At 41.2% G+C, this 13,705-nt stretch overlaps 1 protein-coding gene across 1 annotated transcript in view; it reads right to left on the bottom strand.

Moving 5' to 3' along the window:
- The window catches only part of LOC122814929 (zinc-binding protein A33-like), a 109,257-nt gene extending 102,707 nt beyond the window's left edge, over nt 1-6,550 (bottom strand). Inside the window, exon 1 of the mRNA XM_044087191.1 lies at nt 6,090-6,550. Coding sequence (XP_043943126.1) covers nt 6,090-6,500 — 411 coding nt within the window. The 5' untranslated portion in view covers nt 6,501-6,550. The remainder of the gene's footprint in view (nt 1-6,089) is intronic.
- Between the last annotated feature and the right edge of the window lie 7,155 nt (nt 6,551-13,705).

Genomic DNA, 13,705 nt, shown 5'->3' on the forward strand with positions numbered 1-13,705 from the left:
TGAAAACAAAATCGCCACTGATTCCAAGGACAATCACAGAGCATTCTATAGCTATGTCAAGAATATCAATGGCAACACCCAGATCTGCTCTGAGTTACAGCACAACGGCACGAAAACTACAGAACCAACTGATATTGCCAACATCCTGGTAGAGATAGGTTCATTGCTAACTTTATCCCCCCTTACCCCCTAAAGGGCCCATATCTATACAGGAAGAATGCAGATTCCCTGTAATCAGCTACACAGGTAAAAGCTGCACTCTCTGAAGCCAAAAACACAGCATCCTTGGGACTGGACAACATCCCAGGCTGTGTTTTACATGAACTTCAGAACTAACTGGTTCCCTATCTAAGCACCATGTTCAATCATAGCCTCACATCAGACTTTGTGTCCACTGAATGGCGCACAGCAATAGTTATCCCACTCCACAAAGGGGGAGCAACCACTGATTCAGGGAACTATTGCCCTATTAGCCTGACGTGCCTGGTCTGCAAGGCCATGGAACATATCATCATGGAACTCAAACAAAGACATTGGTAACCTCCAAAATCTGGACCCCACCCAGTTCGGGTTTGTGAAAGGCAGATCATGCCTCCTGAACCCGATTGACTTCTTTGAGGCAGTCACCAAAGCCTTAAATGAGGGTAAGGTGGTTCACACAGCCTATACCAACCTCGCCAAGGCTTTCGACACCATCCCCCATTCTGGAATTCTAGCTAAACTCACCAAACTAGGTATAAATCCCTACATCACAAGATGGGTTGCCAACTGGCTCACTGACAGAACCCACACTGTAAAAGTTGCAGACTCCAAATCTGACTTCAAACTAGTGACAAGTGGATTACCACAGGGTTCAGTCCTGAGACCTCTCCTGTTTGGTATCTACTTCTCTGAAGTACAGGCTAATACAGAAGGCCTCTGGCTAATGAAGTTCACAGATTACTACAAACTAGGAGCCATAGTCAAGTCCCCAAATGATGTGGACATCCTATAGAAAGGCCTCAGTAAGACAGATGTCTGGTGTCAGAGCCATGGCCTCAAGCTCAATGCCAAAAAGTGCATAGTCATCCCCTTTGGTAAAAACTCTGTACCCATGAACAACCACATAGGCAGCACCAAATGTGTGATGAGACCTTGGGACCCAGGTGGACAGTAGTCTCTCCTTTGATAATCACATTGCCACAGTCATCAGGAAGTCCTTCTATGTGGCACACCTCATTACAAAAGGGTTCTCATTCAGGGAAGAAAAAAAAAAAAAAAAAAAGAGGCCATTGTTCCCCTCTACTAGACACTCAGACCCATTATATAGTACAACGCCCCTTTTGGAATGTACCTCACAAGACAGCTGCAGCAGCTGGAAAGGCCACAGAAGTACCTCAGAAAGAGGATTACTGGCCTGAAACAGATGCCCTACACTGACCATCTCAAAAAACTCCAGCTTCACGCCGTAGTACATCTCCTACTCAGAGGTGATTTCTGCCTAACATATAAAGCTATGTCGAACCCAGAGCTGTTGGACATGCTACACCTAAAGAAATCCCAAAAACTCCGAGCTACATGCTCTAGTGACCTAAACCTTGTCACCACAATAAACAGGACATGCTGGAGGGATAGATTCCCGTCCCAGAGACTTCCCATACTCTGGAACAAACTACCCATCTATGTCAAAGTTCCTCATTAGCACTTTTCAAGAAAACTCTTTCAGTGGATAGGAAATAGGAAATATACCCCAGGAATCACTTCTGTGGCTCTGCTAGACAGTGGCACAGGAAAATAACTTTCTTGGGTGGCATAAGCCAGGGAACCTTGTTGGCTAGGCTTACTTAGGCCCTTGGGCATATAGCCTAGTACCTACCTATGAACCTATTATTAGACTAAATGCAATATTATGTAGCATTGAAATGTGCTAACATTATAAGGGTGATTGACATTTGCTTTATGAGTAAATAATGAACTGAGTGAGAAAAAAAAATTGTTAGAAGTAATAATTAGGGTAGCTATGGGAGGCAGGAGAAAAAAAGAGTAAAAGTAACATTACAAGTACGAGAAACAAAACCAAGGAAAAGAAGAAATAACATGGACAACTAGATTTACTGTGTGTGTGTGTGTGTGTGTGTGTGTGTGTGTGTGTGTGTGTGTGTGTGTGGTGTAAAAGAACTATAAAGCAAATCTGCACTGATACCTGCTTGCTGCCCTGCTGAGGGGGACACTTGTGCAAGTGCAGTGAACAGGCTCCAGTAGGAAGGGATGGCAGCATACTTCTTAACATCATAGAACAAGAAATCTGGACAAGGCCATAAATAGGGGATAAAGGCCCAATAACTGGGACAATTTATAAATATTGCACGTACAAACTTAGAAAGTTGCTAAACAGGTTTTGCATTAGAGCAAATTTTCTTAAGGATATGAAGTCTGAAAATTAAATGCCTGTCAATTTTCTGACTTCAGTGTTCAATGATTTGCCAATGATTTGACAGAAAACTGCAATTTTATGAAAAATAGACAAAAAATCTGGACTTTCTGCAAAAATCTGTACTGTTGAGAGATATGGATGGGAGTCTTGAACAAACACCCATCAATCATTTTCATTTGTTTGCCAAAGCCATTACAGCAGTGTTTTGCAGAGAGGTGGGAAACACCTTAAATTTGACTGGTATGTCATGTAGTAGCTGTGTTTGTGGAAGGTGGAGATTTGTCTTTGTAAGTGTGGTGCAAATGTTATGCATTATGAAATGGACAGATAAGTAAAATTGTGCTCAGTGAAGTCCCTAGCAATTTCATCACTGCTTGATTCAGACATTTACATTCCCTGTGTTTGTCAGTACTATGTTTGAGTGCATTGTTTTGGAGTTTGGTATCACTGCTACAGCTGCAAGTACTCTTTCAATACAAGTATCCGCTTTGGAAGTTTTCTCAAGGACTCTGTTGCGGAGAGGATGAGAAACATGCTACAAGTATACAACTAAGAAACTACATAAAGCAATAGTAAGAAAAAGTACTAGGTCACATCAGAGGCTTGGGAGGTCATTGTTAAGAAACTGAGAACTGTTGTAAAATTTATCATTAAATACCATAAGTTTAGGTTATATAAAAGAATAACTATGTAAAGATAACCATGTCAGCAGCCAAAATACATTACAAGTTGAATATTTTACTGTGCACATTTTAAAACTCTGGACTGATGCGTTTTTTTTTTTTTCCTGGGAAATGCTATTCAGAAGTGAAGAGACATACAAGGGAACAGATTTAGTGGCACACCAGGCTGTGATTTTTTGATGTCTATTGTCATGCAAAGCTGACTAAATATTTGAATCTAGCAAAGCTGGAAATGTGAGACTGTAGCCCACTGAAGGAGGGAAGATGTGAGAAGTAACCTGGCCAGGAACTGAAACTTGCAAAACTGCTCCTTGTGAAAAGTCTTTTCTATCTCAGTAATTTGTTGCCACTTTTGCAAGTTACTTTCAGAGAATATGTAGTACATCAGTAGGAACAACATTTGTAAAACTCAGCACATACCAGTCAATGACACATGAGCTGCAGACTCTCAAACTGAGCATTTTTTTTTCAGGTGTTCCATTCTAAGTGAATGGAAGTCTAGTCGGACAACAAATGGTAGGGCTATGTCTGTGCATTATGGGACAGATTTAGCTTTCCAAAGGAATCACGATGTCTGCCAGACAAGCGCAAAAACAAAATAAAATTAAGAATGAGTACTTATTTTGCTGCAGGCAGCTTTAGGAGGTGTAGTAAATCATGGCAAGATAAAAATATATGTTTTCTTCATCATTTGCCCGTAGTGGTCCTTTAAGTTATCTTAACACAAAACTATTATAAATAACATTTAAAGCTTAGCATTTCAATACTGTGTTGCTGCTTATGTAAATTTGTCAGAAGAGTTGTCAATTGCCTTTAAACCCCTGACTGATCTAATTGCTTTGTTTTGCTATGGAAAGGAAGTCTTAAGTTCTCCTCCCCTCTGCAATAAAAACAGTGGAAACAACTCCACAGCTTTCTATCTTTTTTTAGATCAGCTGCTGTGTTCCTCACATTAGCAGGATTAATTACCCATCTAAGAATGACAGCAGTACCTGACAAGGTAAACTACAGATTTAACTGTGTCTATGATATGTCATGCAGGTGGAAACAAATTTCTCTGCAAAGTATGTGCGAAGCTGAGTTTTAAAAAAAAAAACCTTTCCCTTCCTTTGACTCTGATGCAAGGAAATAAAAGTTTTAAAAACTACAAGCAAGTTTCTGGTACATACACAATGCTGACACCATATTGTAGGGAGAAAAGAAACCTAACGATTGAGTTACTGTATGAGAGGGTGGAATTTTCCTTTAAAAAAAGTGACCACAACTAGGATATAGCCTAGTACCGCAGCCACAGTGCTACCCATCATACAGACAGAAGTGAATCCTCCACAACATACCACTCCCTGACTGTCCAGCATCTCTAACAAGGCTTATGGTTCCTCAATGTCTCTGAGAAATTGTATACCAAAAAAGAACAGCCCTGAAATGAAAGAACTCTGCTTCAACCAGAGACCTTTGGCAACCACTCCCCCACCACACACACACACACACACACACACACACACACACACACACACACACACACACAGCTTATAAGGCATCAGTTCTTCATTTTACTGTATCATCCTCATCTACGGTCTGCCCTTTTACAAGGTAATGTGTACTAACAGAGGTAACTGCCTCTGGCCTTGCAAGATTTCTCAGAATCCGGAGTGCCTTGACCACAGTCCTCAAATAAATGAAGTTTAGTGAGAGTCGTATAACATTCACTCGAAGCTCATACCATCTGACCTTACAGCTATTAGCCTTCCATTCCACATTACCATCCTTACCCACTGTATGTATCCTTTTACATCCTCTCGACTCTCCAGATTTTTGCCTCATATTTTTGGTCTGTTCCTCATAAGATTTGTGATTCTCTGGCAAATCCCAGGGATGATCTGAGGATTAAAGTCACTATATAATGACATACGTTTGAGCTTCAGACTTCAAATCCTTCAGAAAATGTACGTTAAAACAACTCTTGTTATAAGAGTGATATATAAAATAGGTCCTATTTTTGGGCCTTTGTCCCCCATTTTGTTTGGCTTTATGCAGATTTCTTGCACTAAGAGGTTTAAAGATATGAATCCCCAGGACTTTCTGGCAAACTGCTATGAAATGTGATAACCTCTCTGTTCTACTTCATCTTCACACAAACTTGCATTGAAAATACTCTAGTCCCTTCAAAACAGTACACGTGGAAGTATTTAACAAATCTTGTTACTTAGAACCGAGTTGTCGTAGTGATACATTGCATTGCTCTGACTATAGTTCAGAAGAAGAATACTTGACAGTGGTGTCTTTTTAGGATTACCACGGTGGTACAGTGGTTAGCGTTATTATTTCACAACAAAAGAACTTTCTAAGTTTATATAAGTGATATATAAAATAAGTCTTCTATTTGGGCCTTTACCCCCATTTTGTCTGACTTTATTCAGGATTTCTTGCACCAAGAGGTGGAGATATGATCTCAGCACTTTCTGGGAAAATGCTATGAAATGTGATGCTCTCTGTTCTACTTCTTCACACAGAATTACGTTAAAAACACAATATTCCCTTCAGAACAGCACACATGAAAATATTTAACAGCTGAAAAAGTGGGATTTGATATTTACAAAAAACTGTAACATATATATATATATATATATATATATATATATATATATATATATCCTGAAAAAGAAGAGAAAAAGGCAGAATACAGTAACAGTCACCCTAAACAGTTTCAGATCTCAGAATAAAGGTAGGAAACACAAAAATGGGTGTTCTGCAGTAATTATTAAAACACAACATTTGTATCAGAAAAGTGAAGAATACAGAAAACACTACAGTAATTCATTCATAAGTATGAACAGCAGACTAATTTCTGAATTTGCTGTAAAGAGTTATGATTTTATTACAACTCTAAAGCAAAGAAATAAATTTATAGCAGTAAGAATCTTGGGATGCCAGAAACATTTAAAAAGGTAACATTAAACTTTCTAAATCAGCAGCAAGTGCTATTCTTTTACCTTGTACTTGTTAACTGCTTTCTGCACTGTTAGGAAGTTGTGACCACGATGTTCTGGAACACACATCAGGCAAACCAAACTCACATCATCTTCACACAATAGTTTCAGGCTTTCTTCATGTTCTCTACAGAGATCATCTCCTTTTTTCTGTTGTGGGTCTGCTTCTCCTCTCTGACACTGCACCTTTTTAATTGCATTTGCTAGTAGTCTGTTCAGTGCATATTTCCTGGCTGTGTATTCCTCTCTACACTCAGGACAGGAAGGTTGTTTCTCACTGTCCCAAACTCTGTCAATACAAGACTTGCAGAAATTGTGCCCACACTCCAGTATCACTGGAACATTCAAAAGTTCAAGGCAAATTGCGCAAATAAATTCCTCCATAACCTCTACAGTTTGTTTACTAGAAGCCATTGTGAACACAGATGGCTTCCGAGTTACACTTGCATTTAAAAAGAGGAAAGTTATTGTAGAGACCGCCTTCATTTAAAGACACAACACATACCTAAAGGGAACCAATTATTTTTATCCCATTACATCTCACAGACTGGGAAACAAATGCTGGTAAAGAGAATCCAAAAAATCAATGTGACTTAATCAGTGATCACTTTTTATAGTCAGTACAGATGTACACTATAATGACTGTTACAACATCCTTCAAAAAAATTAACAACAAATCCACCTTGTTGGTGCTAAATATGAGCATCACCTTCTTTGTTCCTGTTTTTATTTATTCACTTTTGTTGATCAGATTAGCTCACTGAGTATGCGTTTTTAGTAGACAGCCAAGGTGATAGTCATATTGACTTGGGGAAATTTGTTCAAGATGTGGTGGGGATTCCTCTACTCTTTTGTGATAAGTACCGTGGGATCTTTTTAGATCCATCTGAGATGCCACCTCAGTTTAAAGTCTCTTGTTATGTTTTCTTTTCCTTGTTTTCTGCTTTCATGCTTTGTGACTTTAAAAGAGTAATGTAATAGCACCCTGTTCCCTCAAATAATTTGTTTGAGGTTTGAAAAGTCAAAAATAATAAGATTCCTACCTGTTCCATCGGCTCACGTAACAACCACAGACAGTTTTGTGATACTCTTTTTATGGCAAGACAAGCCACTGTGCTTGTAAGGATTAAATCACATCAGACACACTTTGTCAATGCATTGCAATGTGAAACAGGTCAGGTACTGTTTTTTCACCAGGTGTATAAGCTGCCAATAATATGTACTAAATGTCTTTATTAACGTAAATTCTGTATTATATGTGAAATGTCTTATATGTGGAGCTTTTCTCCTTGGGACTCCACTGAAAATGGGCACTTATGGCCCAGCTGGACCATCCCAGTAAACAAATGCAAATAAATAAATAGTCATTATAGCATAGCATAGGAGTGTCAATACCGTAGTTTCCAAGATAAAGTTCTTTAATATTCATAAAGGCCTGCTGGAGCAATTGAGACAGTATGGATCCTGAGTTTATTTTCATTTTTAAACTGAAAATAGTTTTAGTGAAAGCATATGACCACACTAAACCAGTGCTTTAGGGATGCTCCCAAAAACAGTAAGCCATTTTTTGTGTATTTTTCTTGGTTAATGACAGAATGAACAAATAAATGTAGTACTAATATTTTTACCCTGATATTCTTCGTGACTGCATGAGCAAGTTTCTTTAATATGTGAAAAAAATCTTGTTTTGAAAATTTGAATCTCCAAATTAAGAAAGTGAACAGAAAAATCACTTAAAACACCTTCAGAATACAATACCTAGTAACAAACAGAAAGGCATAGGGTGGTATTCATAGTCCTGGGCATCCCAAATGCCATATGATAATCTGCGAATGGCAGCAGTAGATGCATTTATTATATTTATTTTACATTTCTTTACTGGGATAATCTGACTGGGTTGATAGCCCGTTTTCAGCGGAGGCCCGGGGAAAAAAGCTCCACACAAAAAAAACAAACAGTATAGTATAAATGAGAACTACATTGTGAGACAAATAAAGACAGTATGCATGAAAATGGGCTCAGAAGAGGTTATCTGCAACGACTAAGCAAAGGTGACGCCTTTTTTGAAAAACACGCCCATTTCTCACAAACAACTATGTTATGTAAAAATCAGCATTAAGAACCTGAGAATTACTTTGCAAAAGCATGATAATTCGTATTCCTTTTTTTTTCTTCAAATATTGAGGTAGTGCATAGCTAAGCACAGTCACACTTAAAAGCTTTAAGGAAAGGTACAGACTGCACAGCAATTAAAATTCATTTTCTTAAAAGAAAGGGGTTTATAATGTTTTATATAGTGGTATCCTTTTGTAGATACCCTGTTGGTTTTGTTAAAAAATAAAAGGGGGGGGGTGATAGGAAAAATTAAAAAAGGGGAGACAAACAAAGAGAGGGGACACACATAAGGAGAACTTCAGGAAGGTTTGTACTGGAGGAGGTGGGAGAGGATGGGCACTATTTTTTTATATGACTGGGTAGTGTGGGTGGGAAATAGGTAAGAAGATATCAGAGAAAGGATAAGGAAAGATGGGCTGAGGTGGTACCAGCAGGTGTCACAGTCCACAAAGCCTCACAAGTATCCACTGCCAGATGGTGTTGAGGTGGAGGACCTGATGTTGAGAGCATAGGGGTCTGTGTTGGTGGAGTGGTCAGCACCAACTGATATAGCGTGTCTTCAACATGCTGAAAAGAGGCTTAGGCTAGCTGTATTTGTCTGTCCACTTCCTCTACCAAGCTCTGAAGCCCCTGTTTGGTGAGGTTTGCCAGGTTGCCACATGCTGGAGGGCCTGTAGGACCAGTGCCTCCACCTCGACCATTTGAGGATGTTCCCAGATGGGCAGAGGGGGAACATTCCCTAACCTAGGAGGTAAGTGCCTGGGCTGCTCCTGAGGGATTTGAAGTTGTAAAAAAAAAAGTAAAAGCAATGGGGGAGAAACAAAGCAATAAAGGAGAATTAAACGCATAATCAAAATAACAAAAAACATGGGAAAAAAGGATTAGGAGAGACAAAAGAGAAATACACAATAAATCTGCACATCATGTTTATACGCCGTTTTATATACCATTAAAATAGGCCCTTCAACATAACCACTAACAATGGCACTATCATCTCCCCAGAAGCCCAAACTAAACTACTGGGTGTCATAGTTGATAACGACCTGAAGTTTGACGCGCATATCAATCAAACTATCAAAACCATTAATAAAAAAAATTGTCTCTCTTTACAGAATCAAACCTTTCCTTACCCCACTTGCTAGAACTGCAATTGCCCATTCCCATCTACTATTAACTCTTCTCTACACCTCACCTCTGTTCTCCAACTTAAACAAAACAGATCTTAATAAACTGTCATCCTGATATAACCACATTGCCAGATTTGCTATTGGCACAGCCTACCAGACACACCACTGTCACAACCTAAATCGCCAAGGATGGCTTGAACTGCCTAGCCAACTGCAGTTCAACCAGCTAGTAGTGGCACATAAAGTCCTTTACCAACCAGAAAATACACCTGCATTTAAAAAATATTACCAGCCCCTACACCAGCACCCGACCACTGCAATCATCCACTAGACTCCTAGTTTAAACATACAAATCCAATTACTCAGCTGGGGACTCTCTCTTTGCCAACTCTGTTGGAAAAACATGTTACAGACTCCCAGCTGACTTGACTCTAGAACCCTCACTAACTCAATTCAAAAACAAACTCAAGAAATACTTCAAAACTCATTGGTTATGGTCTTGCACTAACCCCGACTAGTGACCTCTCTATTACTTAGGTGCCTTACCTTCAACTACTTCTAACTTTTTTCTTCCACACTATTTTAGGAAGGGTCAGTTGTATAACTGCTGCTCAGTGTATCTTAAACCTGAATGTAATGTTATGTATGTTTAATTTTAAAATAATGTTGTGTTTTGTAAAGTGTTTTATAATAAGTACTATATGTGCTAAATGCTGGTATTGCTTATGACTGTAATCTGCTTGAAACTAGCATTTACTAAATGTTAAATGTGTATTATTATCTTGGAACTTTTCTCCCCAGGCCTCCGCTGAAAATGGACATATATCCAGTCAGACTATCCCGGTCAACAAATGTAAAATAAAATAAATAAAGGGCCAGATTCAGGAAGGCTTACACGGAGTTCAAGAGTAGTGTAAGCCTCCGTGTAAGCCTCCTGATTCAGCAACAGCCCAAATCTCCGTGTAAGAGACAGCTAACACGTCTCTTACACGGAGTGGGCGTGGAAATGCTCAATACCTCATTTGCAGCTCCAAGATATGCAAATGAGGTATGTGAGCGATCCACGAAGCCCAAACCAGTCCGTGTAACGGACGTGTTAGCTGCAGAAATGTACTCAGCTGACAACTGAGTACATTTCTGCAAAATTAAAAACGGAGCTATGTCAGCTCCAAATAAAGGGTGCATTTGTTATATTAAGCATGCCAATGGCCAAATATGTGGCCATTGGCATGAAAAAGTGTTGCAAAAAAAAGTTATATAACTTTTTTTTTTCACGGATTTATGTGTTTAACTGTAGCGCACACCAGCATAAGCGGGTGCGCTACCTAAAACTGAAAACCGAAGCTTATAAGCCCACAATTGTGGGATTTATGTATTACATGAAATGTCAATGGAGGGACTTGCAGAGCAAAAACAATATGGCCTCCGTTTAGTGGTTGTCAAGGGGAAGCTCCGTGTAAGATATGTAACTAAGCATTACTAGGCAATCCTATGTAAATGAGGCTTACAATACTGAATCACACTGCCACATAAGTAATGAGCACTTTCTGAGTCGTGTAAGAGTTAGAGAAGGGGAGGAACAGAGTAAGAGGTAGGTGACATCATGGGGGAAGGATAGAAAGAAATGTACCAGATTGGAGGGCAATGTAAGGTAAGAGATGACAGACAGACATCAGGGAGGGAGGTGTGTCCCAACAGAACACTAGGAATGTCAAGAAATTGAGGGCATACGCTATCCCTACACTCTAAGTTTCTTGAAATACGTGCATGCTTGGCGTGTGCGCGTGTAAGGCAGGTTCAACATGTGGGGCGTGTTGCAAACTGTTTACAACGGTTTCTTGGCGTGCGTGTGTAAGGCGGTGTCTTGTAGCGTTTTAGCATGAATCAGCCTAGCTAACACCGTGTAAGGATGTGTGCGCGCGTGTAACACCGTGTAGGGATGTGTACAGCGTTTAAGTTACTGTGGCGTGTTTAAGCGGTGTGCACATTGCTCCCCTCAGGAAACAGAGAGGAAATAGGAAACAACCAAAATACAGGAAACTGCCAGAAGATACTACTAAAGTTAATTGGTGGAAACAATTAGAAGCAGGCAATTACACAGGCAGACTAGAAGCCCAACCCAGCACTTAAAACACAACAAAGAGCAGTGCAGGCTGTTTCTCACAAGAGATACTGCCAGAAACTAAGCTATCAGAGTTGAAACCTGAAAAAGCTGAACTCAGAGCAGAAATGCTAGGGGCTGCCATAGCTGTTATAATCAGACATAGGCGAATTGCGAGGGTGGTGATAATGCAGATGCTGACAGACAACCCAGAGTGAGGAGAAGGAGAAGAGTATACAGGCCTAGGGTCACCTACCATGGGTTACATGAGCTGGAGATAGTAGGCGCTATAGAGTGGACAGAGAGCTCCTGCAGCAGATTGTTGAGCTGTGCAGGCCACGCCTCACACACAGAACCAACAGAGGGGAACCCATCCCAGTGGAAACCAAGGTATGTGCTGGCCTAAGAATACTAGCAACAGGTACCTTTCAGAGACCAACTGGCGATATGATGGGGATATCACAGGCATCAGCCTCCAGGGTACTGCACCAGTTCCTGGATGCCATGTCACCACATGTCAGTGATCATATATATGTCCCTAGTGACCGTGAGGTTGTGTCCAGCAATATCGTCTCTTCCAGCAAATAGCGGGATACCCTGAGGTGCTGGGTGCAATAGACTGCACGCACATACGCATCAAGGCACCAGCCGGTGGCGGGGTAGAGTCTACATTAACCGCAAGGGATACCCCTCCATCAACTGCCAGGTCGTGTGTGATGCCCAGGGCATAATAATGAATGTGTGTGCTGGCTGCCCTGGTAGCTACCACGATTCCCACATCTGGCATCTGCCGCAGCTGTACCAATCATTTGCCAATGGGGACTTCCCACACGGACAACTAGTGTGGGCTGCTGGTTATGCACTTGAGCCGTGGCTGATGACACCCATCAGAAATGCACACACACCCGAACAGGAGCGCCATAATGAGGCACACGCACAAACACGTAATATCATAGAGCGTGTGTTTGGGCTGCTCAAGTCACGGTTCCGGTGTCTGGACACGTCTGGTGGAGCTTTGCAGTACACACCAACTACATGTACCCAAATGATCATGATATGTGCTATGCTACATAATATGATCCTCGCGGAAACAGCTGCAGCAGGACCAGCACAGGGCTGGGCCAAACATCCCCACCATTGCCAAGGCCACCACAGGCAGGGGTGACTTGGAGGAGGAACAACCTGACCTTGTCCCAGTAGGCAGAAGGAGGCGGGCCCAGTATGCCCTGGCCTTGGCAAAGAGGCAACGATAGCACATATGCTTGGTCAGTAGGAACACTGGGACCGATACCCACTCTGACTCACTCATACAGTAACAGGGATGCCTAACATGACACAACCTGCTTCCAAATGTACAGGGAGTGTAGTATGTGCATCCGACAGAGGCAGCCCTGCAGCACCACCCGAGGCATGAATGCCATGTGTTAAGTAATGTAATACCATGTATCATATGCACACCTGAGGACCATGACTAACATCCACCCTCACCAATCATAAACCACAAAAACACAAACCCACCTCATAGCTATCACAAGGGATAGGAACCTAGATGTAATGCTACCCAATGCCAAAGGTATAAACAGCAAGATGTGTGCAGTGTAAATGCACACAGTATAGGGAATGCACATATCAGTGCTGTAATAGAAAACAGGGTCAAAGCGCACATCAGCACCCTGACACTACCAGGGTCACACCTCATACAGTGATGTACATGTGCAAAACATGGAACAAGATACAAAATGAGGGTGACTACCAATAAATGGCATGGATAACCACACACCCCTGTTGTTACCACAACAAGAAGCAACATGCATTAGCCATGGTCAAACACCAATGGCTAAAACTGACTACTACTATATAGCTTGCTGCAGACCACTGTCCTAATAGCAGCAACTGCCCCAGGCCTATGTTCACAGGTTCACAGGTTCATACTAGGCTATCTGCCCTAGGGCATTTATAAGCCTAGACCAGAGTTCCGTGGAGTCTGCCGCACCTTCACTCTGACGGATAATTTGCCCATTATATTGCTGTGCCTCTGACAAGCAGTGATACTGAGGTTATCCCTGGGGCATACCTGCAATCTCCCATCCATTGATTAAGATCTCACTTGAACAAAGCCAGTGAGGTACTCAGCCTCACATGTACCAGGATGTTGTTCCACAGCATAGGGACTCTCTGGTTGAAGAATCTGTCCCTCCAGCACATCCTATTAATATCTGTGTTGAGGTTTAAATCTCCTGCCACTGTAGTTCTGATGGATGTAGAGGTCTTGAGGT

The sequence above is a fragment of the Protopterus annectens genome, chromosome 11.part0 (assembly GCF_019279795.1).
Source record: "Protopterus annectens isolate FY-2018-M chromosome 11.part0, PAN1.0, whole genome shotgun sequence".
NCBI classification, from domain to species: domain Eukaryota; kingdom Metazoa; phylum Chordata; order Ceratodontiformes; family Protopteridae; genus Protopterus; species Protopterus annectens.